This window comes from Ogataea polymorpha (assembly GCF_001664045.1).
Source record: "Ogataea polymorpha strain NCYC 495 leu1.1 chromosome Unknown OGAPOscaffold_6, whole genome shotgun sequence".
In the NCBI taxonomy this organism is placed as follows: Eukaryota; Fungi; Ascomycota; class Pichiomycetes; order Pichiales; family Pichiaceae; genus Ogataea; species Ogataea polymorpha.
In genome coordinates, this window is record NW_017264703.1 from 751,205 (window position 1) to 774,428 (window position 23,224).

The following is a 23,224-nucleotide window of genomic DNA, read 5'->3' on the forward strand; positions in this document are numbered from 1 at the left end:
CATGTCCAGAAGATACGATTCAAGAACCACCATCTTCTCGCCCGAAGGCAGACTGTACCAGGTGGAGTATGCGCTGGAGGCAATCAACCACGCAGGAACGGCCATTGGGGTGATGGCCAAGGACGGTGTCGTTCTCGCGGCCGAGAGAAAAGTGACAAGCAAACTGCTCGAGCAGGACACCAGCGCAGAGAAGATGTACGTGTTAAACGACAAGACGGTGTGTGCGGTGGCCGGAATGACTGCGGATGCCGGAATCTTAATCAACAGCATCAGATACTCGGCACAGCAGTACCTCAAGACATACGGCGAAGACATCCCTATCGAGACGCTTGTGAAGCGGATCTGCGACGTGAAACAGGGCTACACGCAGCACGGAGGTCTGCGTCCTTTTGGCGTGTCGTTTATTTTTGCAGGCCACGACGATAGATACGGGTTCCAGCTGTACACGAGCAATCCGTCTGGAAACTACTCTGGATGGAAGGCCACGAGTATTGGAGCCAACAACACGAGCGCACAGACGCTGTTGAAACAGGACTACAAAGACGGCATGACACTCGAAGAGGCGCAAACTCTCGCATTGAAGGTTTTGAGCAAGACCACCGACAGCAACAAGCTGACCAGCGAGAAGGTGGAGATCTCGACCATTGGCCTGGACGCCAACGGCAAGCTGCAGCTCAGAATCTGGACTCCCGAGCAGATCGAGAAGTTGCTCAAGGAGACTGGAGTGACGACCAGAGACGAGGAGGGTGAGGAAAGCTGAAGTCAGGTAAGGGAATTAGAGCTAGGCATGGTGCATAATTTTCCTAGTGTAAAATAAAATAATTTATATTATTTACTAAAGTGGCAAATACAATTACATCCATGTCCAGAATTGCAGACAGTATTTCCAAGTTAGCGGTTCCTGTTGGCGTGGCCATTATGGCCGCACAGTACTCGTTGTATGACGTCAAGGGTAAGTGATAATCCGGCGATATTAAGCTAACATTCAGGCGGACAAAGAGCAGTCATTTTCGACAGGTTCTCCGGAGTCAAGCCGCAAGTCGTTGGCGAAGGACTGAACTTTGTTGTCCCTTGGCTCCAAAGACCAATCATTTACGACGTCAGAACCAAGCCAAGAACCATTACCACCACCACGGGGTCCAAGGACTTGCAGACCGTCTCGTTGACTCTGAGAGTGTTGCATCGTCCAGACGTGAAGAACCTCCCACAAATTTACCAGAACCTGGGGCTGGACTATGACGAGCGTGTGCTTCCATCGATTGGAAACGAGGTTCTCAAGAGTATTGTTGCTCAGTTCAACGCTGCAGAGCTCATCACCATGAGAGAGACCGTGTCCTCCCGTATCAGGAGCGAGCTCGAGCAGAGAGCCAAGGAGTTCCAGATCAAGCTCGAGGACGTCTCCATCACCCATATGACGTTTGGCCGCGAGTTCACCAAAGCCGTCGAGCAGAAGCAGATTGCGCAACAGGACGCCGAAAGAGCCACTTACTTGGTTGAGAAGGCGGAGCAGGAGAGACGTGCTGCTGTTATACGCGCCGAGGGAGAGGCCGAGGCAGCAGAAAACGTCTCGAAGGCCCTTAACAAGGCAGGCGACGGCCTTTTGCTGATCAGAAGACTTGAGGCGTCCAAGGAGATAGCCCAGACTCTGAGCCAGTCTCCAAACGTCACGTACCTGCCTAACGGCTCGCAGAGCGGCAGCGAATCTGCTCCGACCAGCCAGTCTCTGCTTTTGAACCTTGGCCGTTAGCTGGTTCTCAGACTTTGTAAATAGATTATGACATAATTATTGTCGTATTTATCATCTTGACTTAATTAATATTACAAGTTAAAAGCCAAAGTCGAAAGCAGACATGTCCGGTTCCTGAAACTCGGAAGGTGGCGGCGGCAGCACCTCTTTGCCCGTGGAGGGTTCAATTATCTCTTTTGTCTCAGAGAACTCCCAATGCTCTACCAGATGGAGCGACAGATAGTCGCACCCCATTTTCTGGTACATGAGCGCGGCAGCCAGCACAAAGTCGTATTCTGCACGCACGTCGAGGGCCAGTGCCCCACGCAAGTACTCTACGCGTTTGGTGCGCAAACTGTCGTACATGGCCAGCAGCACTGGGTCCTCGTAGTCCATCTTCACTGGTAGCGCAGCCTCCTGCGACGCGTCGATCGCGTCGAACTTGGCCACGTCCAGCAGAATGTCGCGGACCGGCTTGATGAGCGCCTGGATGGCCAGCGCGCGGTCGCTGAGGATCCAGAAACACCAGCTGGCAGTCCACCGGTCGTTATTTCGGAGTGCTCTCGGGAGTAGGTATCTGAGCACGAGATCTTTCATGACCGGTCCATGATCGCCTTTTTCGTAGCAGCGAGCCACAGCAATGGCGAGTCCCGGATCTTTGAGCTTGCTGATGATCACGTTGACGCAATCCTTGAGCGAGCCGGCCAGCAGGAAGAAATACGCCGCATCCACGTGGCGGTGTTTTCCCAGCAGCACAAAAGCGTTCTTTTTCGCTGCCGACCGCCAGCGGTCCTGTTTAAAATCGTTTCCCAGGAACTTGATCATCTTCTGCTGCTCTGGATGGCCAATGGCCGTCCGCCAGAGTCCCAGAAGCACGTTTTTCTTGTGCAGAGCCAGAAAATGCAAAGAGCACACGCTCGGGTCTTTGTACCGTCCCGAGTCCTGTGTCTTGAAAAATTCGGTTCTTGCGACGGTCTCAAGCACCTCAGCCAGTCTGGTGTGCTCCATCCAGTATGCAAGAGCATATTTCGAGAACTCGGCCGCGCCAATCTGCACCGCGCTGTTTTCGCTGATGATGTCGAAGAGCAGGTCTTTGTTTTCGCTGTGCAGTGCAAAAGTCACGTCCCGCATGGTGATGGTACGGAACTGCGCGTGCTTAGTCTCGTTGAGCTGGAATAGTTTCATACCGAGATAGAACCGAAGTCCATTGGCGTCCAGAACAGACGAGTATTTTTCTGCTATGTCTGCCAGTATCTGGATAGTCGACGCGAGCGTGATCTGCTGGTGGCCCGTCAGAAACGGCAACTTGTACTTGGCCAGCCGCTCGACGATCGTGTTGCACGTTTGCCGCGTCACGGCGACGTCGTCTGCCCTGGACGCCCCGACGATGTCGTGCTCCGGCGTCTCGAAGCCGAGCTTGGGGTCGATGCTTGACGCCGTGCCGAGCTCCAGCGCACGAAGAGCGTTGGAAAAATGCATAACCAGCTTTTCGATGCCCCCAAAGCCGCTGTAGAGCAGCGTCTGGATCAGAAACTGCGGGTGATACAGCGGCAACGGGCCGTTCAACGCAGCACACAGCTGAAACACGTCGTTCGAGACGATCTCGAGCGTGCCCATGGCCCGCGCGGTGATGTAGTCGTGCTGCGGGTCCAGCGTCTTGTCGCTGATGTAGAACTGGTTGCCCGAGCCGATCACAAGCAGCCCGTCCGCGAGCCACACAGAGTCGCCGATATGGTGCCGGGTTTGGTGTGAGATGTCCACTTTTTTGATCTTGGTGTAAGTGGGGGTGTCGTTTGTGTAGTCGTAGCGAAGCTGTGTGTACAGAAGCGAGTGCGAGTCGAACCCAATGGCCAGAATGCCCTGTGAGAATGCTGTGCATGTCCAGTCGATATCCCTGATCTTCTCGGCCTCAAAAGTCTCCGAGTACTCCAGCGTACCAAGTCGCGTGTCCCAGATGTGCAGCTGGTCGCGACTTTCGTTGACGACGGCGAGCCGGTGGATCGACGAGCCGTTCAAAAACGTCGCGTTGGCGATCCCCGTGGAAAACGTCTTTTTCTGCTCCCAGGTAATGCGGCCGTTCTGGACGCGAGTCGAGTACACCGCCACGTCGCCATTTGCCTGAATCGTCGTGAGCACGTCGCGCTGCAGATTCGTGCCGATCGCCGCGTTCCACCCGACAGGGTCGACGTACGACGCCATGTGGACGGCCTCCAGCTGGTCGACTGTGTACGGGAGTATTTTGCAGCGGCCCTGTTCCAGTCGGAGCTCCCACGCATCGCATTGGCCGTCCGCGTACACCGCTACGGCGTGAGCGACGTCGCTCTCAAGCTCGGGGACCAGGAAAAAACAGCACAGTCTATCCTGCGGCTGGATTTTCAGAGACCCAGCCACGGGAGCCAGCTTGGCGATCTCTGCCTGGTACTGCGACTGCAGACGGCAGTCAAAGCAGACCAGCTCGTCTGCCAGATACACAATCACGTACTCGCCGTGTTTCCAGAACGCCGCGTCCACAATTGGAGACGGCGTGATCAGCGTGGAATTTTTGTTCAGCGTCTTGTGCGAGTCGGACAGCGGAATCGCCGTCCACAGACAGCTTTCGCGGAACCTGGTGGTGGACAGGACGACAGAGCCGTCGCCGGATCGGATCAGTTTGCGGATCGACTTGTTATGGCCCGTCAGTTTGTGCTGCAGCTCGCCGATCGTCACAGTTGTCGATCGTGAGGTTGGAATCTCCAACTCTTCGAACTGCAGCAGCGACTCAAACGTGAACCCCACGTGACGAATCGAGTTTTTAAACAGATCGTGCACAACCAGCGACAGCCCGTAGCCTCCTGAAGTCTGTGTGATCTGCATGTCCTGCAAAAAAACGCTGCGACAGTCCTGGGGTATGCAATTCTTCCCTAGCTGGATACAGGCCCTCGTCAGGCCGCCGTGAGACTCGAGCAATGCGTCCAACTTCTTCACCCTGGTTTCGCCCTGGCACGCATGGAATGCATAGATTTCAATGCGGCCCTCTGGATTGAAGACTAGACACAGTTCGGGCCGCATTTCCAGTAGCTGCAGCAGCGAGCTCTGGCGACGGTGGTACATGCTGAGCGCCGAGCCGCTGCGACTGCGCGAGACGTCGCCGTCGCGTGGCCGTGCTTGATCGTGACTCTTGTGGCCATTCGGCTCCAGGTCCTCCAGCCGCTCTAGAACCTTGTCGATGCCAAATGCAACCATCTGGTTGTCGATCACCGCCACAAAGCTATTAGACGGGAACTGCACCGCCCCCTCACTAGCCACCTGGAAGCCGCGGTCGAGGTAGTACGTCGAGAACACCCTGAGCACAGAGTCGTCGCCGTACACGTATAGCGTGCAATGCTCAGCATGCGGGATGTCTATGTGTCTGTGGGAGGTGTCCTTGATGATGCTGTTGGCTGGTTTCAAGTCGGTGACAGAGCCGGTCGAGGAGAGGTTGTTACGCCGCATATTGCCGGTCTTCCAACGCAAGAGTGTCACGTAAGCCGGCAGCCGCGTGTAATTGAGCTCGAACTCAGCCGATTCGATGCCGTACGCAACTCTGTGCCAAATTTTGACCAATTTGTCGTAGTATCCGACGCTGGCTATTGCCGTGGAATGGGGCGAGAACTTGACCATGTACACCGGATTGGGCTGCTTCTTGGACCACAGCAGCCGGTGTCTGGCGGTGTGCGTTCCGTCGTTTGCCGAATAATAGATCCGCCAGAGTGCCAGCGACTGCTCAGAACCAACGCACAGCTCGCAGCTCGTGAGTGAATTATACTCCTCAGGAACGCCAAAAAGCTGCGCGCTCGAGAGCTCGTCATCATAGGTGTCACACGAGTCGGACCACGAAAGACACGTGATGGTGGAATCGTCCTTGTCGTTCTCTATCTCTGTTTCCAGTCCCCATTCGATCTCCAGCTCAGACACGTCCTTGCGGCCCCGAAAGTTGTAATTGTAGAAGTTTGACACTGTAGGGGTGTATATCTGGATTTTTGAGCCAATCGCCAAAGCTATCTTCCCGTTAATCCGGTTGACATCCACCACGTAAGAGTCTCGAGGAAGATACAGGGTCTGCAGATGCTGGAAGTTCTTCGTCACAATGACAAGGTTGTTTCCAGAGCAGTACGCCAGCACCTGGACGGCGTTCCAATTGACAAAAGAGCAGCAGTGCGGCGAGCGGTTGGGCTCTCCAGGCACAAAATTCAGTGTCATAATAGTGGTGCGAGGATTGATTTATTTTATTCCATGATTTTATTCCATTTTATTTTATTTTATTTTATTTTATTTTATCTAATTTAATTTTATAATACAGCATGGTGGCAAGGTAAGCATCCCGGCACCCCCGAAATCTAACATGCAGCTGCAAAGACCAGCTTAAACAGGTGGCAATATGCCTGCAACGCTCCCCATGTGTGATGATCGAACGCAACAAACCAAAAGAGTGTATCACCAACCCCGAACTTGCCAAAGATCTGCCGGAGCTCTGCAAAGCCCAGCTCGCCACATTTCTTGACTGCAAACACGGTATTGTCGACATGCGAAAGCGGATCCGCGGAAATGGTACATTGAGTACGGGGAAGTACGACGAACAATATCAAAAACTGTCAACAGGAGACTTCAATCCCCTGGAGGAAATGCGCAAGCTGGACCAACTCAACTCGAGTCAAAAACAGTGATACAGCAAACTCATTCTCCACCTCCTGTATATAACGAAATCTAGTCTATTTAATTCAATTTGGGCACCGTTTTGCCGACCTCTACTATCTTGTCTATCAGCTGGTCCACCACATCGCTGGACACAATTGGTGAGTTGAATACCACTCTGAAAAACTCCCCATTGTCTTCATTATTGGCTGAATCGTCTGGGTTTGGCGCATAGTCCACCAGGAACTGCCCGCTCCCGTGCAACTGCGTCGCTATATGCCTGGTCACGTGAGTGCGTTCCGCTCCGGTCAGCTTCTGGTTATCTGGGCTGTAATAAAAACACACCTGGAGACACTGGAGCGGTGTGTCACTGACTACAGTAAACCCGGCAGTTTGAGAGGCCTTTTCCGTAAAATACTCGGCAATTGTGTAAGCGTGGTCGACTCGTTCACTGTATCCATTTGTTCCGTAATAAAGCCAGCCCAGGTAGAACTTCAAAGCATCTGCGCGGCGGCCACACCCCATGGTTCCATTTGCAAGATCAAAGTTCTCATTGTCATCCTGGGCATTATGGAAAAGATATGGAGCAGACAAGGAATTGGCCTGCGTGAACACACGGTCGTTGGGAACAAGCAGAAACGAGCACGTTGTAGGGACGCCCAGCATTTTGTGCGGATTGGAAGTGATGGAATCCGCTAGATGAGACCCAGCCAGAAGACCTGCTTTTTTCGCGCTGAAAATGGCGTTACCTCCCCAAGAACCGTCGATATGAAACCACAAGCCGTATTTTTTCGCAACGGGAGCTATATCCTCAAATGGGTCGAACGAGCCAAAAACTGTGGTCCCGGCTGTGGCGTTCACGTACAGCGGAGTGTAACCTTTGTTCTTGGTCTCTTGGATAGTTTTTTCAAGCTCTGAAACCAGCATTCTGCCCCTTTTGTCAACAGGAATTTTGAACACACTATTAGCCCCAAGTCCCAAAAGAATGGCAGCCTTTTCAACACTGTAATGCGAATGGACGCTTGTGTAGATAGCAAATTTATGCGTATTGCCCTCCAGCTTGGTTTCTGGAAATAGCAGGCTTCTGGCCATGTGTAAGCTGGTGATGTTTGACCATGAACCACCACTAAACGTTAGTCCGCCAGCGTTTTCCCCTGTGAAGCCAAACAGAGCAGCATATTTCTGAGCCACTTTGCGCTCAATTACCGTCAGAGCTGGAGACACAGTAAAAACGTGAGAGTTGGTATTCAGCACAGAAAGAACGATATCAGATAACACACCGATCGGATTAGTCGAGGCGTACAGTTTATCCATGAAGCCCGGATGCCATGTGTTGACAGAGTTGTCCAAGATTGACTTGACTGTAGCGAGCAGCTTCTCAGCAGCTTTGACGTCTTCGCGTAGTCCTTTTTCCAGCGAAAGCTTGTCCAGATTTAAAATTGAATACAGCATCTTAGGATCCTCGTATCGGACACCCAACGATCTTTTGCCTTCATCTGTATCTTTGATCTGCTGGATTATGAGGAGAATGGTCGGAATTACAAGCTCCTCCATTTCTTTTGCTCTGTTGTGCTCAAGCTGAGACCTCAAGCCCGGTGAGCTGTTGGGGGAATTCTGCGGAACCGTCATTAATAATTAAAATATTTGAGATACAATCAGAAAATAAGATCAGAAAAAAATAAAAAAAATCCCAAAAAATGGAGTCTTCTTCTGGACCCTCCGGAGAGCGCGAGTTGGAATCCCTGGGCGTGCGCCTTATGGCACAGGATTCGTTGGAGAAAGAGGTTGCCGAGGATGCCAATAAAATGATGTTAGAGCGGGAAATTGAGCTGGATCAGAAACGACTTGAGAAGGCAAAAGAGAAGCAAAGCAAGCTGCAGGGGCGCTTGCGAGGCATGGAGCTCAAAATTAACAACTCCGGAACACGAATATCGGAAAAACAGCGTTTAAGAGCAGACATCGATCGTCTTAAGCGGGAGGAGTTGCAGCCATTGCAGGTCGATATACAGGAAATCGAAGCACGGCTACGTGAGAATCAAAATTCGACAAATAATCTGCAAGCTGAAAGCGGATCCGAAATGCTTCCAGGAGAGACCCAGCAGGAATATCTGGTGAGGACAGGGAAAGTGACGGCATTTGGAACCTCCAATGGGTTTATTGAAGAGGAAGACACAGGCGTGAAAAATCACCAGGATCTGATTATCCCAGGAATTGAACTGGCTGATGAGGATGAGGACGACGAAGATGCGTTGGTGCGAAAGAGAAAAATGGATGAAAATTTGGACGATGGTGATGAGCGCATGTATAGAGACAGACTGAGGCGTTGGACTGAGCGTCGAGCGTCGCTAAGAGCAGAATTGCGGCCAGACTATACAGACGATCAACAGGTACCGGAGTGGCAAAAACCACACCCCAACAATGCCGATGCCATCCTCAACGACGAGTTCAGAGTTCCTGGTGACATATACCCGTCCCTTTTTGATTACCAGAGAACGGGAGTCCAATGGCTCTGGGAGCTGTATTCGCACAAAACAGGAGGAATAATAGGTGACGAAATGGGTTTGGGTAAAACCGTGCAGGTCATTTCTTTTCTTGCAGGTCTTCACTACAGTGGCAAGCTCACGAAGCCGGTTCTCGTCGTCTGTCCAGCCACTGTTCTGAGCCAATGGTGTAAAGAGTTCCACAGATGGTGGCCAGCGCTGAGGGTAGTCATTCTACACTCTATAGGTACGGGAATGACAGGAAAACGTGTCGAGGACTTTGACGACGAAGAGGACGCCGATCTTAGCAGTCTGCCTTCGGACGGATGTGCCAAAGAGTTGGTTGAGTCCGTCATCCATAGCGGTCATGTGATCATCACCACGTATGTCGGCGTTCGGATATACTCCAGGTACCTATTGCCCGTGAGATGGAACTACGTTGTTTTGGACGAGGGACACAAAATCCGCAATCCAGACAGCCACGTGACCCTGGCCTGCAAGCAGCTCAAGACGCCCAACCGGATCATCTTGTCGGGCACACCTATACAAAACAATTTGGTCGAGCTATGGAGTTTATTTGACTTTGTATTCCCTGGGAGGCTGGGCACACTGCCTGTTTTCCAGAAACAATTCTGTGTTCCAATCAATATCGGTGGCTACGCCAATGCGACAAATGTTCAAGTGCAAACAGGCTATAAGTGTGCTGTTATTTTGCGGGACCTGATTTCTCCTTATCTACTAAGACGGGTCAAGGCAGATGTTGCAAAGGACCTGCCCAAAAAATCGGAGATGGTTCTATTTTGCAAGCTGACAGACGTGCAGCGCAAACTATACGAGGACTTTCTGAACTCAGAGGACATCAACAAGATCCTGAGAGGCAAGAGAAATGCCCTGTTTGGAATAGATGTGCTACGGAAAATTTGCAACCATCCAGATTTAGTGGACCTGAAGCTGCGCAAAAAACATCTACGCACGGCCGAGCAGTTGGAGGCGCGCGCAGGTAAATTGCAGGTGGTCCATGCTTTGCTGGATGTGTGGTTTTCAGAAGGCCGTAAAACACTTATTTTCACCCAGACGCGGCAAATGCTTGACATCTTGCAGGAATTCATGGAAGCTCTCAATTATGAGACGGAATCTAAATTTTCATTCATGCGAATGGACGGAACCACCCCGATCTCACAGAGACAATCAATGGTTGACCAGTTCAACACAGATCCCATGTACAATGTGTTCTTACTCACCACCAGAGTCGGCGGTCTTGGTGTCAATTTGACAGGAGCCAGCAGAGTCATCATATACGATCCCGACTGGAACCCGTCTACGGACGTCCAGGCCAGGGAGCGTGCTTGGAGATTGGGACAGAAAAAGGATGTGGTAATATATCGCTTGATGATGGCGGGCTCTATAGAGGAGAAGATTTATCATCGCCAAATATTCAAGCAGCTGCTGACCAACAAGATTTTGAAGGATCCAAAGCAGAAACGGTTTTTCAAAATGAACGATTTGCATGAGCTGTTTACGCTTTCCGAGGGCGAAACGAAGTTCAACCACTCGCGCAGCACAAAGAAGAACGACGATGACTTTTTACAAGTGTCGAAACTAAAAGGTGTTTCTGGATTGCAGAAGTATGAAGATGGCGAAGACGAAGAAGGACACACGGAGGAGAAAGATATTATGGCGGGTCTGATAGGAAACAATGCATTACAGTCTGCTTTAGAGCACGAGAGTGTGTTGAATCCTTCTTCATCGTACAGTTTAATTGATAACGAGGCCTCGAGAATTGCCAATGAAGCCGTCAAGGCTTTACGGGAATCAAGAAAACTTGCGCGTCAGACTCGAATCAACGTTCCAACCTGGACAGGGAAGTTTGGCGAGGCCGGCAAAAACGTCGGGCGTCCGCGCAAGCCCGGTCAAAGCGGCACTTCCACGCCAACAGGGCGTTCACAATCGCCTATGGTGTCTTCTAGCTCTATTCTGGATAATATCAGAAAACGCAAAGAGTCGTCGCCGAAACCAAAAATTGAAGACACCGATCTCATTGCAAGATTGAGCAACTATATGGCTGGTCTAGATGGTTATTTCAGCACCTCTGCTGCTGTTCTTGACGAGTTGAAGATCGACGTCTCAAACGAAAAAACAGTCAAGGTTGTGCGATCTATGCTCAAATCAATATGTAAATGGGACAAGGAACGGAAAGGCTGGGTATTAAACGAGGAATTTAGATAGTGTATCTTAACAAACAATCATACATAAATAGAACAACAACGACATAATCTTTTCATGAACTTTTTATTTCTTGGTTCCCAAAGAATAGTCACCAGCTATCCATCTATTGACCATAGCCAAAGAGCTCTCAGGCTGGTCGTATGGAACCATGTGTCCTCCATCAAACATTCTAGCAAATGTGAACTTGCCAGCATTCTTGACTTCGCCGACCTTGGTGCCATCCTTCAAGGTGAGGTTGTACAGCTCGGCGGACTCGAACTCCTCGTGTCCAGACCATGGGAGCTCATTAGACCAGGCCTGGTTTCCGAGCCAATTGCAGATGAAATCCTTGTCTCCTGCGTAGATCAGGACAGGAAGACCTTGTTCCAGAAGATTGATAACATTCTTGTGGTAAGGTTTCATCCAATCACCAGCAAACAGGAAGTTTCTGTTCACGTCGAAATTACACGACTCGTAAGTTTCAACCTCAGCACCAATCTTTTCCTTGACGAAGTCCTGGTTCAAATACTGGTCAATGTATTCCATGTCTTTGTAGCATAGAGTTCCCTCGCACATCTTTCTAACGTCATAGACGTTTCTGCCGGTCTTTTGGAATGGTCCAAGTTGTGCGTTGTTGCAGTAGATAGAGGCTGGCACACAGGAGAACACAGACTGTGAGCTGTAGCATGATTCAATCAATGACAAACATCTAGGCAAGGTCTCCAACATTCCTTCGCACTCAGACTCGTCCAGGGTTGGCTCATAGCCACCATCAGTAGAGCAAGCCATTCTCTCGTAGAATGGGTACTGATTAAGTGGGTCGGTCAAACCGTTGCCAATCAACACCGAGGTGAGGTTGAAAGATCTGTCAGCATGAGTGAGAATCTCGGAGGCAAACACTGGAATGTAATGACCACCGTACGACTCACCAGCGATGTGGAAGTCGTTCTTCAGCAAGTGTGGGAATTGCTGGTAGAACAACTCCAAGAAGGCGTAAACGTCTTTACCAGCTGCGACCGTGTTAGAGACAGACTTGGAAGAGTACGAGAATCCAACGTTGACAGGCTGGTCAAGAAAAATAACAGTGGCATTGGAATTCCACGAATATGGGTTATTGATTGGTTTGAGATCTGGACCGATGGAGGCAGAGCCGAGCTCAAAAAGCATTCCAGTCAAGGAAGAGCATCCTGGACCACCGTTGAGCCAGAGAATCACAGGGTCGTTGGCCGGGTCATTTCTGGACTCAAACATCCAATAGAAGAAATGCTTGTCTTCATCCTCCACATCCAAGTATCCAGAGTACTGTCTTGTGTGGTCCAGTCCCAATGCTCCCGGGTCGGTCTTCTTAACCCTCAGCTTATAATTGGAGAACTTCTCATTGAAAACATTGAAGTCCCAAAAGTCGGCAGGCTTCTTGGTAATTTTGACCACCGGCTCTGACTTGAGCTTCATGTTTTTGAGGGTATCTGGAAACTTGGCCTCCATTTCATTCCAAATGTCCCTCAATTCTGGGGAAATGTTCTTGGAAGACTCGCTCACAACCTCTGAAACACGGTCGAGCAAAGACTTGCCTTTCTCCACGAACACATCACCAAACTTGGAGTTCATTCCGAGGGGGTGTTGCCCCGCGGTATCTTTTTTGATGGCAGCGGCTTGCGCCGACCCAATGCAAGTGGCCACTAGGGCCAGAACAGACATCGAGAGCTTCATATTGGGAAACGGAATATAACAGAATTCTTGTTTTTTTGGATGATTGCTAAGATGAACGGATGAATATAAATAGGGAAATATATTAATCTGGAAGGCAAAAATTGATAACCAGCCTTCAGATAATAATGCTGCCCCAAAGACCGATAAGGGCTTCGGTGGGTGTTAGTGTAAAAATGAAATTTATAGTATTGGTCTTTCTTAACCTGGTGACCACCGTATGCCGTGCTGCTTCCTGTTTTCAGATTCCTTTTCCAAATGAGTCTTATCATCCATGCCAGCTGCTACTGCTACTGGGGTGTTAATGCATCAACACCCGTACACCACGTCATTAAAAAGGTGGTAAAAAATTACACCAAATAAAAATTAAGACAAAGTAATCATACTCAACATGCTGAGGCAGTGGAGCAGTCATGCGGCTAGAAAGCTAAAGCTGCATGGGCAGATCATACCTTTGAGAAATCTTCACCTCACTGGTTCCCTGCTGCAAAGAGATCAGGACCAAAAGAGCAAGTACATAGAGAGACTTCATTTGGATTCAGAACCCATCGATTCTCAGGCAAACGATTCTACCTACGAATCATACCAGAGATTCCAGGCGATGTTCATGGGAGCAATGATTATTATTGGATCGATTGGAGGGTATGAGCTGTATAGAAACTGGGACTATTTGAAAAGAAAAGTTGTTGGAGATACTTACGACATGTCCAAATTTGAAGAGGTCTACGCGCAGATTCAGGCAAAGCAGGAAAGAAAGAAGAACAAACTTGATGCACTCAATGCAACTGTGACTAATCCAAATACAAGTGACGTTCCGGGACTGTATATATGTGGAGATAACTCCACCCAAATGGTCTCGAGCGATCCCAAAGTCAAGTTCCAGTCGGTGCTGAAGCGTTTGGACATTTTTGACAACATGCTGGTTCGGGACGTGGCTTTGGGAGAGGCCTCCGGTGCTCTGATTAACGAGAAAGGACATTTATACCAATGGGGTGCAGGCTTTGGAGGAAACTCGTCCAAGCCAACGCTGAAGGGTAAAGATTTGGTGAAGGTGAGGATCAGCAACGGACTGGTCTACGCTCTCACAAAACGAGGAGAGGTTCTGTTTTTGCCTGAGAGCGCAAACGAACAGCAACAGTATAGAGAAAAAGATAAGGGGTGGCTTTTTTCTGGCACCCGAAACTATGGCAAACTGGTTACCAGCAGACCGATCAAAGACATCGCCACTGGAAAAGAGCATCTGGTTCTTCTGGACAATAAAGGGCTTGTATATACTGCAGCTACTGGTCTCGAACCATTGAAGAAGTCGTACGGCCAGTTTGGTCTTCCTGAATATTCTCAGTTTGATGAGCCGCCTGTGCCCAACGAACTTCATGAAGTGACTTTGCTAAACCGCGTGCGAGAAAACAATATTCTGACCCAGCGTGAAATCAAGAAAATTGCTGCCGGAGATTACTTCACCGTGTGTCTGGACAGCCTAGGAAACATTTGGGCTTTTGGCAAAAACACGTACGGATCCCTAGGCAAGGAAGTCAATTACAAAACTGAAATTGTGCCATACCCATGCAAGGTGGAATTGGTCAGCAAACGATTCAAGAGAAGTGATCTTCCTCAGTGCATTGACATAGCTGCAGGTGGAGATACCGCGTTTGCATCGTTCGTGTCTTCGGACATTTACCAGCTGTTTGAACACAGCTTGAAAAACTCCAAAGATCTGGATTTAAGCATGCTTTCTGAGCAGCAGAAGGAGTCTTTAGTTCACTTTGCGTGGGGCCACGGATTGAAGGGCGAGCTTGGGAATGGCCGCTTTGTGCATGGCCAGGCAGAGCCAACAAAAATACAAAAACTCAACGATATTCGGGAATACGACGAGACCAAGGGAAAACTGGAGGTACTCGGCTTGCGGCAATGGAGTATCGGAAGCAATCATGCCGTGGCTACGCTGTCTAACGGAGATGTTTATGACTGGGGAGATAATGAATTTGGACAGCTTGGAAACGGTAAGCGAATCCGGTCTGGAGTCCCAACTCCGGTTCCTGCGCTTTTGGAGCCTGGAATGCCTGTTGTCAAAAGTGAGAATAACCGTCTACAACTAAAGACAACCAAAAAGTACGAACAAGTGGCCGTGGCCGGCCCAAGCACCACTGCTATATACTACAAATGTAAATAGGAATATTGAAAAATATCGAAATAAAAAAAAAAAACATTATTTTACCGATGATTGTTATCTGGTCCGAGGAGCCAGAGCAAACACGCCAGTTCATTTCGGGCGAAGAATTAATCGAGACCCAGGACAACTTTTATGAGGTCTTGCGGTTCCTGAGCCGACATCATCTTGGATTTGGCAAGTACAACAAGAACGATCCGCAAGCATACCAGGTGGTGGTAAAGCTGCTATGGGAGGACAGTAAGCTCAATACTGCCCATAAGAAAGTGTTTCAAAGCTATGAAGACAACTTACGACAATGCGGACTGATATATGCTATCAAGCTGCCATATAGATGGACTCTTGTGTGGGTGAAAATCCATAACAGCAAATATGTCGAAATACATCAAATTGACACGAAGCCCCGCGAGATTGGGCGGCTGAAAGAGACCAACTTGGACGAGATCAAGCGCAATATCTGCCTGATGCTGTCTCTGGAGACCACGGACGACCTGGCGTTCAGCTTTCGGTATTGGATGCCAGTGATGGAGGACGAGAATTTGAGCAACGAGGCCCTGCTCATAATCAACTTGAAGCAGATTTTGGAAGGATACCAATGGCATGGGTACGGGCTCAAATGCGAGACCCTCAAGTTCAATTACCACGCGCTGGTCACCGGATTCAACGACTTCAGAAGAGCTTTCCACACTCATTTGGTAGAAGGCAGTCCGGAGCCGCAAGAAGTGATGGAAGTGCACGAAAAAACACCGGAACCGGCCAAGAGGCCGCCTACCGAGGATCTGCCTTTGCGAAAACGGACTCGGCGCGGGGGCGAAGAAGAACAGACGCCGAAAGCGAAGGAGGTGAAGGAAAAAGTGGTGGATACCGTGATGCACGAAAACCAGCCGTGCTACGTGACTGTGGAAAATTTGGAGCAGATCAAGCAGGAGATCAAGTACGATCCTAAGAAACTAAAGCAGATGGTGAAGGATTTCCAGACGAAATACGAGGAAATCCAAGCAAAGTTCTATTCAAGGTGGGCCAGACAATCCGGCTCGAACGACGTGGACGAGGAGGACGAATCAAGTTTCTCGATGTACGGTCCGACTCAAGCAGAGTACGAGATTCTGATTTCGCAGGAAGTCGTTGCCACCAAGACGCTGTTGAAGAAGCTCTCTCACATGGACATATTTCCGAATCAGCAGCAGATGCGGGCCATCTCGAACGCCAGACGGTGGATCAATCAGCGGTTCAAATACGACCCTTCAACCAAGACAGTGCAGTACCTGCGTGATTCCAACGTGGTGATACCCGACTACCTTGACATTCCATACATCGTGATAGCTACGCACCTCCATTTTGACTGCTTGCCGCCCCTATTAACATACAATCATGTTCGCCGAAACTGGTACATTTCGAAAAAGACCGTCGACTATATCATTGCTCAGTGCGAATACTGCAAGCACTGACTATTATCTGATGATGCGGACGTGCGATTGGGGCGTTTGGTACTCTGTCGAAGGCTTTCGAAGCTTGCGCTGTCTAGAATATAGATTTTGATGAATTGTACGATTAGGAATGATAGGTGTAGCAAACTCTTCTGTGTCCGGCTCCTCAGCTTCTGCTATGTTTGCATCCTCTAACGGCTCTTCTATTCTATCCGAAGATGATTCGGAGGCCATTTGCGGCTCAGCACCTCCGAATTGGGGCCTGACAAGAATTGTCTGGTCGTGAACGTGATTCTTATCAGACAGCAACTCGGCAAGCCCGAGGTCTTTCCAGTTTAGCTTCTTGTGTTTTTGGCGCATTCTGTTTGCGTAGGATGAGTTGAACATTGGATTTGTGCCGTTGATTATGTTAAGATCGCTGTCATGGTCTTCTGCGGACGCCAAAAACTCCTGAAGAATATTATCCTGACCGTGGTACGCCGTAGAGTTGATTTCGATGTCATCGAACGGCAGCTTATCAATATCCCACTTTTCCTGGAAAAGGATATGTTGCGGCTGTTTCATGTGAACATACGAAAAATGGCTATCTCTGGACATGCTAAACAAAAGATTTTGGTTTCAATATTAATTTGTTTTGTGTTTGATCTTATTCAACTTTGCAGGAGGCCCTTGAAAAGTTTAAGCATAGATAGAAAGAGATATATTGCACTGCGATTGAGACTCCTATAACATACATAGTGAGTTGAATTCATCAGTGGATATAGACGGCCAGGAAACAGAAGAAGAGGTTTTGATTGCGGACGTTGAGAAGTGATGTAGCATGCATATTGTAGCTTCTGGTTTTGGGCTTTTGTAACACACTTTGCTTGCCAAGTTTCGGCTCCGACGTAGACGAACGTAATCGTGAACTCAACGGTGTTGAGATTGTATATCTTCCAGTTTCTTGCGAAATCTTGACACACTTCCGGGGCACTATCATCAACTGATTACATTGGCCTCTCTTGTTGCGGCCTGCAGTCGTACAAGCGACCGTGACGATATATTTGGGACAAGAAGCACTACATGCCGCTTGCATCCAAACAAACAGATGCAGCAAAATCTCTAGGATCTAGCGTACCAGACCTTTCAGCTAAATAAAAAAGAGCTTCTGGGAAAAGTATGCTATCTATCTCCAAAGCTGCATCTGCCAGACATAAATGAGAAAAAGGAAATCCGGTTCTGACATCCACAGTCTTGAACAAATGCCTATTTGCTCGTAAGATTGACCATAGCTCGGCTTGAAGCTTCAGCCAATTAACTGCAGGATGCAACTCATTTGCGTGTTTGCCCTGGCGTGATATAATAAGCCCCGCATCACTGGGAAGTATCGCGGTCTTGCATGCCAGCTCACGAATCTAATACCGCGATCATAGCTACCCTCCACAAAAATTATAAAGCTAACCCTAACACCAAAGGGCATTATATAAAACTGGGCTTCCTTGTTTTAAATTAAAATTGGTTTTAACTTAGACTTCTAATATGAAAGGCAATTTATTGACTTTATACCTTTGTTTGGGCGCGGCTGCAGCCAAAAATGTGTTTCAGGGGCTTCAGGTAAACGATGATGACTCCATGAAGAAAGAACTGGAGCTCAACAAGCGGGATGGCAAAAATGTGGTTTCGTTGGAATTGGACGAGGCCGACTTAGGTTGGCTCAAAAGGGAAAAGCGAGGTGAGAAGGATGACACTCTCTTGGCCACAGGAGTGAAGAGAGATGACAGAGGGTTCCTTGGCCTACAGATTCCGCTCGAGAGGCCTTTGCCTGAGCTGGAGAATGCTCTAATGCCGGATGTCAAGACCAGTAACTTGGCCACTGCTTTGACGCAAATACAGGACATCTCCATCTTTTCGTCGTATATTCGCGACATGGTGGACCTTTACCAGAAGTGCGATGACACGACACAATTCAATATTAACTCGCAGAGCGACAATATGCTGCTGATTTTTGCGCCAACGAACGAGGCGATTGCCGAGCTTCCCGAGAAGCCATGGCAGTTCCCAAGACCAGTTACCAGGGAGTCGGACGCTGACGACGAAGCGTCGAACTATAACATCAGACACTTTGTGGAGTCGCATGTGGTGCAGAGCTCGAATGTGGCAGACTTTGGCAAGGCAGAGGCTGTCTTGGAGTCGCTGAACGGCAACCGGATCCATCTGCGCAACTCCGGTACTAGCTTCGAGCTGTCGTTGGACGACGTGGACGAGTGGCTGCCGATCCGCAAGATCGAGCTCACCGCGAACGGCGCGCTCCTACTCATCGACAAGACCCTTTCTTGGCCTAACAGAGGCTAGTTTTTCGCAGATTAAGTAAGCTTACATGGTTTTATGGGGAGGATTATGCAAATTGACATACTAGTAAAAATTACGCCGCTGCCGCAACGGGGGCACACAGATCCTCGAACAGCGTTTCTTTCTTCCGAAGCTTGTCCGGGTCAACTTTGCTCTGTGCCGCCAGCTTGAACGCTCCCGTGCCGATGCTCATCGTCTGGCCCAAAATGATTCTTTCAGAAACACCTTCCACCAGATCTTTTTTCATGTAGAACGCCGCCTCGAACAGATGGTCGGTAGTCTTCTCGAACGAGGCCAGCTGCAGCACCGAGTCGCGCATCTTGGCGAGTCCGAACCGCGTGATTCCCAACACCTCGCCCTTGTAGGTCATCACGTCGCCGAGTAGCTGGATGTGTCGAGGGTCGACGGCCATGCCGTGCGAGCCCATGGTGTAGTCGATTTCGGAGATGATGCTGGCACGGGCTGCCTCGATTCCCAGCACGTCGAAGATTTCGAGCACGTGGTTCGTCTTGGTTTTGTGCGCAACCACGCCGTCCGTTGCCATCACCGCCTTGAGCCCGTAGCCTTCCACCAGCAGCTCCTTCTTGCCGTTGTCCTTGACGTTGATCACCGCGCGCGAGATTTCCGGCAGACCCTTCACGACGACCTTGGTGAGAACGCGTCTGAGCTGCTGCATGCGGAAGAAGAGCGACGTGCGCTCAAGCCGCTCGCGCTCGTCGGCGTCTTTGATCACCGACGACTCGCGCGACGACGCCGTGCGCGCGGTCTTGCCCGTCTCGGTGCCCGTCTCCGACACAAACACCTGGATCTTGTTTTTGCCAACAATGGCCACGTCGCCGCGCGAGATCTTGAGCTTTGGCGCGTCCACGATTGCCGACGCGATCTGGTCGATCGTCAGCTCTAGCTGCAGCCGCTCGATCGTGTGCAGGTCGATCTTCACTTGCAAGAACGCCTGGTTCTCCTTGTACACGTCCTCGATGAAGAACGCCACGTCCTCCAGAATCGTCTTCTCGATGCGGCCCTTCACCACGCGCGCCGCGCGCTCGTCCTCATCGTTGACCAGCACTGCGTTGATGATCGGCGTCGAGATCACCTTCGACGCATTGATGATCTCCTTGATCCGCGGCACTCCCAGCGTCACGTTCATCGACGCAACGCCCGCAAAGTGGAACGTCTTGAGCGTCATCTGCGTGCCCGGCTCGCCGATCGAGTGCGCACCGATCGCACCCACAGCCGTGCCCGGCTCAACCTTTGCTTTCCGGTACTTGTGCAGACACAACCGCAGAAACTCGCGGATCATGCTTTCCGACACCTTGGCCAACTGCGTCACCACGCGCTCCCGCTCCGGATCCGAGACAGGCCGCATCCCAGGGCCTTCAGAGGCCTCCGGCGCCTGTAATAGCGGATCCAGACCACGCTGTTCCCGCAGCCTGGCGATGCTCCGGCATTTCGTCTCAATGTAAGCCCTGATGGAGCAGTAGAAGTCGCGCTCGGCGTCGTACCGGTCGACGTACTCCATCCGCTCCGCGTCGCGACCCGCCAGAGGCCGGCCCAGATTGTCCACGCGCACAAGCCGGTCCTTGAGTGGCTGCAGCACCGAGTCTGCAATCTGCAGCGCCTCGTACGGATACAATCCCTGCTCGCGGTGGTCCAGAGTCACGTTGAACGCGTGGTCCCACGTGCGGTTGAAGTTGACGGGGCGGGCGTCGCCCTCCATGTCGAGCGGGTCGAGCCCGTCGCCTCCATAGTTGAACTGCACGATGCCGTTGCTCGAGTTGCGCACGGTCTCGTCGTAGCCGGCACTCAGGTCCTCCATCGACTTCATCAGCCGCCGCGAGGTGTAGCCCGTCTCTGCGGTCTTGACAGCCGTATCCACTAGCCCCTCTCTGCCGGAGATGGCGTGGAACAGGAACTCGGGCGGACTGAGCCCGGAAAAGAAAGAGTTGCGCACAAACCCTTTCGACTGCGGCGACTTGGAGTTCTTGAGGAAATGCGGTAGCGACCGGTCCTGAAACCCGTCCGGCACACGGTGGCCAGAGATGATCTGCTGCCCAACAACAGCCACCATCTGCGACACGTTCAGCGTTGAGCCTTTGGACCCGCAAGTGGCCATGATCAGCGGTGCGTTCGACTTGTCCAGCTCCTTGATGCACACCTCACCGACTTCTTCCCGCACTTTCGACAGCAGCCCGCCGATCTTGGCCTCCAGCGTCTGCTCTTCGTTGCAGCCCGGCTGCGTCTCGAGCTTACCCGTCTTGAACAGCGTAATCAGCTCGTCGCACTTTCTGTAAGCCATTTCCACAAGCTGCTCCTTCCTGTTCTTCAGGTTCTCACCAGGCGTCACGTCGTTGATGCCGATCGAGAATCCTCGGTTGCCCAGATACCGCGCGCACAGCTTGGCCATCCTGTTCATCGCGTTGGCAGCCTCATCGGCGCCGTAGTCCCGCAAAATCGTGTAGAACACAGAGTGTTTCTTCCCGTCTCCGAGCGTCGACTTGTCCATTACGCCTGACAGGATCTGAGAGTTGCGGATCACCACAAACCCGTCGTTTGGCGACATCTCGCTCGGCATGCCCGGCGGCGGCGGCATAAACGTCTTGTTCTTGGCATCCAGGTTGATTACAACCTTGGACTGTTTGTTGGGCCGGATCAGCAGACTGAACAGCTGCTTGCCCGTCCACATGAACGCGGGCTTGAAGATCGCCGGCGGCGGAATGTCAACGTGCAACGCACCGTCCGACATCATCGCCAGCATCTGTGTGAACGTGGCGCGGTCGTAGAAGGAGTCCTTATTGGAGATCAAATACGACCCCGTGATGAAGTCCTGTGTCGCCGCAATGATCGGCTCGCCCGACTTGGGCGTCAGCAGGTTGTTCTTCACGCCCATCAGGTTCATGGCCTCTGCGCGCGCCTCCTCCGTCTGCGGAACGTGTAAATTCATCTCGTCTCCGTCGAAATCCGCGTTGTACGGCGTGCAAACGCACTCGTTCAGCCGGAACGTCCGCCACGGCCGGATCTTGGCGAAATGTGACATGATCGACAGTCTGTGCAGTGAGGGCTGTCTGTTGAACAGCACAATGTCGCCATCCTCGATGTGTCTTTCCACAATGTCGCCCACGGCCAGCTGCTTGGCCAGTTTGTTACGATCGCCGTACCGCAGGTTCCGTTTCACGTCCTCGTGTTTTTTCACCAGATAGTTGGCTCCCGGGTGCACATCGGGGCCGTTGATGATCAATGTTTGCAGCTTGGCCTTGTTATAGCGCGTCACACGCTCAGGATACGTTAAGACTTTCGCCACGCGGTCCGGAACAGCAACCTCATCGATGCGCAAGTTCGGGTCCGGACTGATCACCGTGCGCCCTGAAAAGTCCACTCTTTTTCCCGACAAATTACCCCTGAACCGGCCCTGCTTGCCCTTGAGCCGTTGACACAGGCCCCTGATGGGTTTGGCCGACTTGGTGCTCGTGCCACCAGAAAGAGCCGACGGAGACGCCGAGTCCGAGTTGATGTACATGGCCACCGCCAACTGCAGGTAGTCCCACTGCTCCATTAGCGAATTGATCGAGATGCCCTTCTCGATGCCCGCCCGGATCATCGACGACGTCCACACGATCTCCGTCAGCTTGACCGTCAAATCGTCCTCGTTCGACGTGTTGGTGTCGGTCATCACGACAGACGGCCGGATACACACGGGCGGCGCAGGCAGGTACCGCCACAGGTACATTTCGGGCCGCCCGCCCTTGGACGGGTCGATTCCCAGCAGCTCGCAGTCGCTCGTGTCCACCTGTTTGAACAAATTCAGCACTTTTAGAGGATTGAGGTCGTCAAAGCACCGCTTGAAAAATTTCTCCAGATCTGGGTTCTCGTCAAACAGGTCCTCGAAATCCTCGTCCCATTGCAACTTCTCGTCCGCACCCTTCTTGCCGACCCATCTGAACGTGTCGTGGATGATCTTGAGCGCGGCAGGACCGGCCCCTGCAGCTGCTTTCTTGACCACGCCGTTCAATGCGCCGCACCGCAGGCACCGGCGCTGTTTCTTGGCCTGGTCGAGCAGTTTCTTGAGGATCTTCATGCGCCGTAGGTTGTCAAGACCAGGACGTCTGAGGTCATTTAAAAATTGCCGTTTGCTGGCCTCGTCCAGTAGTACCGCAGAGCAGGTCTTGCAGATCGTCTGAAGCACCTGGATGATAGACTTGAAGTAGCCCACGTGGAAGACGGGCAGCGCAAGCTTGATGTGGCCAAAGTGGCCGTGGCATGTGTTCAGATTGCCGTGGCACGTGGCGCACTCACCGCTCTTGGACGAAATACCCATCTTGGTGTCCAGAGCACCGTTCGCAACTGGAGCACGGCCGTGGTCCAGATCGAACAGATTGCGCGTGGCCACCTCTACCTCGCTCTGGGCAACTATCTCTGCTGCCGACAACGCACCAAACTCGATCCCCGAAATGCATTTGGGCGTGAAATCAACAACAGTTTCTTTCATGGGTTGTATATGGATCTGGTAAAATTTTTTTAGTGCAGATTTCTGGTATTT

At 51.1% G+C, this 23,224-nt stretch overlaps 12 protein-coding genes across 12 annotated transcripts; 7 read left to right on the plus strand and 5 right to left on the minus strand.

Annotated features, from left to right (window-relative positions):
• Position 1: 1 nt before the first annotated feature.
• On the plus strand, positions 2–844 carry OGAPODRAFT_102617 (uncharacterized protein; the record flags this gene model as incomplete). The annotated part of the gene is made up of 1 exon (XM_018353126.1): positions 2–844. The coding sequence occupies one exon, from the start codon at positions 2–4 to the stop codon at positions 758–760; it is 759 nt and encodes a 252-aa protein (XP_018209443.1). The 3' UTR covers positions 761–844.
• Positions 845–852: 8 nt separating this feature from the next.
• On the plus strand, positions 853–4,530 carry OGAPODRAFT_90410 (uncharacterized protein). The gene is made up of 2 exons (XM_018356971.1): positions 853–952; positions 990–4,530. The coding sequence occupies exons 1-2, from the start codon at positions 862–864 to the stop codon at positions 1,745–1,747; spliced, it is 849 nt and encodes a 282-aa protein (XP_018209444.1). The 5' UTR covers positions 853–861; the 3' UTR covers positions 1,748–4,530.
• Positions 1,826–5,944, minus strand: OGAPODRAFT_95507 (uncharacterized protein; the record flags this gene model as incomplete). The annotated part of the gene is made up of 1 exon (XM_018357757.1): positions 1,826–5,944. The coding sequence occupies one exon, from the start codon at positions 5,942–5,944 to the stop codon at positions 1,826–1,828; it is 4,119 nt and encodes a 1,372-aa protein (XP_018209445.1).
• A 101-nt stretch (positions 5,945–6,045) lies between these two features.
• On the plus strand, positions 6,046–6,408 carry OGAPODRAFT_25304 (protein required for assembly of cytochrome c oxidase; the record flags this gene model as incomplete). The annotated part of the gene is made up of 2 exons (XM_018355305.1): positions 6,046–6,056; positions 6,093–6,408. 2 exons carry the CDS (start codon positions 6,046–6,048, stop codon positions 6,406–6,408), a joined length of 327 nt encoding a protein of 108 aa, XP_018209446.1.
• A 10-nt stretch (positions 6,409–6,418) lies between these two features.
• OGAPODRAFT_102625 (uncharacterized protein) lies at positions 6,419–8,005 on the minus strand (the record flags this gene model as incomplete). Its single annotated transcript, XM_018353127.1, has 1 exon — positions 6,419–8,005. The coding sequence occupies one exon, from the start codon at positions 8,003–8,005 to the stop codon at positions 6,458–6,460; it is 1,548 nt and encodes a 515-aa protein (XP_018209447.1). The 3' UTR covers positions 6,419–6,457.
• A 118-nt stretch (positions 8,006–8,123) lies between these two features.
• Positions 8,124–12,819, plus strand: OGAPODRAFT_17246 (uncharacterized protein). Its single transcript, XM_018354992.1, has one exon. It carries the CDS (start codon positions 8,134–8,136, stop codon positions 11,080–11,082), a length of 2,949 nt encoding a protein of 982 aa, XP_018209448.1. The 5' UTR covers positions 8,124–8,133; the 3' UTR covers positions 11,083–12,819.
• OGAPODRAFT_77824 (carboxypeptidase Y precursor) lies at positions 8,124–12,831 on the minus strand. The gene has a single exon (XM_018356380.1). The coding sequence runs from the start codon at positions 12,769–12,771 to the stop codon at positions 11,146–11,148; it is 1,626 nt and encodes a 541-aa protein (XP_018209449.1). The 5' UTR covers positions 12,772–12,831; the 3' UTR covers positions 8,124–11,145.
• A 328-nt stretch (positions 12,832–13,159) lies between these two features.
• OGAPODRAFT_77825 (uncharacterized protein) lies at positions 13,160–14,939 on the plus strand (the record flags this gene model as incomplete). The annotated part of the gene is made up of 1 exon (XM_018356381.1): positions 13,160–14,939. One exon carries the CDS (start codon positions 13,160–13,162, stop codon positions 14,936–14,938), a length of 1,779 nt encoding a protein of 592 aa, XP_018209450.1.
• A 46-nt stretch (positions 14,940–14,985) lies between these two features.
• OGAPODRAFT_95512 (uncharacterized protein) lies at positions 14,986–16,297 on the plus strand (the record flags this gene model as incomplete). The annotated part of the gene is made up of 2 exons (XM_018357758.1): positions 14,986–16,218; positions 16,259–16,297. 2 exons carry the CDS (start codon positions 14,986–14,988, stop codon positions 16,295–16,297), a joined length of 1,272 nt encoding a protein of 423 aa, XP_018209451.1.
• Positions 14,988–16,959, minus strand: OGAPODRAFT_95513 (uncharacterized protein; the record flags this gene model as incomplete). Its single annotated transcript, XM_018357759.1, has 1 exon — positions 14,988–16,959. One exon carries the CDS (start codon positions 16,957–16,959, stop codon positions 16,387–16,389), a length of 573 nt encoding a protein of 190 aa, XP_018209452.1. The 3' UTR covers positions 14,988–16,386.
• Positions 16,960–17,858: 899 nt separating this feature from the next.
• On the plus strand, positions 17,859–18,726 carry OGAPODRAFT_17247 (uncharacterized protein). The gene has a single exon (XM_018354993.1). The coding sequence runs from the start codon at positions 17,881–17,883 to the stop codon at positions 18,691–18,693; it is 813 nt and encodes a 270-aa protein (XP_018209453.1). The 5' UTR covers positions 17,859–17,880; the 3' UTR covers positions 18,694–18,726.
• On the minus strand, positions 17,859–23,112 carry OGAPODRAFT_17249 (uncharacterized protein). The gene has a single exon (XM_018354994.1). The coding sequence runs from the start codon at positions 23,000–23,002 to the stop codon at positions 18,764–18,766; it is 4,239 nt and encodes a 1,412-aa protein (XP_018209454.1). The 5' UTR covers positions 23,003–23,112; the 3' UTR covers positions 17,859–18,763.
• Between the last annotated feature and the right edge of the window lie 112 nt (positions 23,113–23,224).

Coding starts and splice junctions, on each gene's coding strand:
- OGAPODRAFT_90410 (XM_018356971.1), top strand. CDS start 862: ATGTCCAGAATTGCAGACAGTATTTCCAAGTTAGCGGTTCCTGTTGGC. Junction 953..989: donor CTCGTTGTATGACGTCAAGG/GTAAGTGATAAT, acceptor GCTAACATTCAG/GCGGACAAAGAGCAGTCATT.
- OGAPODRAFT_17246 (XM_018354992.1), top strand. CDS start 8,134: ATGGCACAGGATTCGTTGGAGAAAGAGGTTGCCGAGGATGCCAATAAA.
- OGAPODRAFT_77824 (XM_018356380.1), bottom strand. CDS start 12,771: ATGAAGCTCTCGATGTCTGTTCTGGCCCTAGTGGCCACTTGCATTGGG.
- OGAPODRAFT_17247 (XM_018354993.1), top strand. CDS start 17,881: ATGAAAGGCAATTTATTGACTTTATACCTTTGTTTGGGCGCGGCTGCA.
- OGAPODRAFT_17249 (XM_018354994.1), bottom strand. CDS start 23,002: ATGGGTATTTCGTCCAAGAGCGGTGAGTGCGCCACGTGCCACGGCAAT.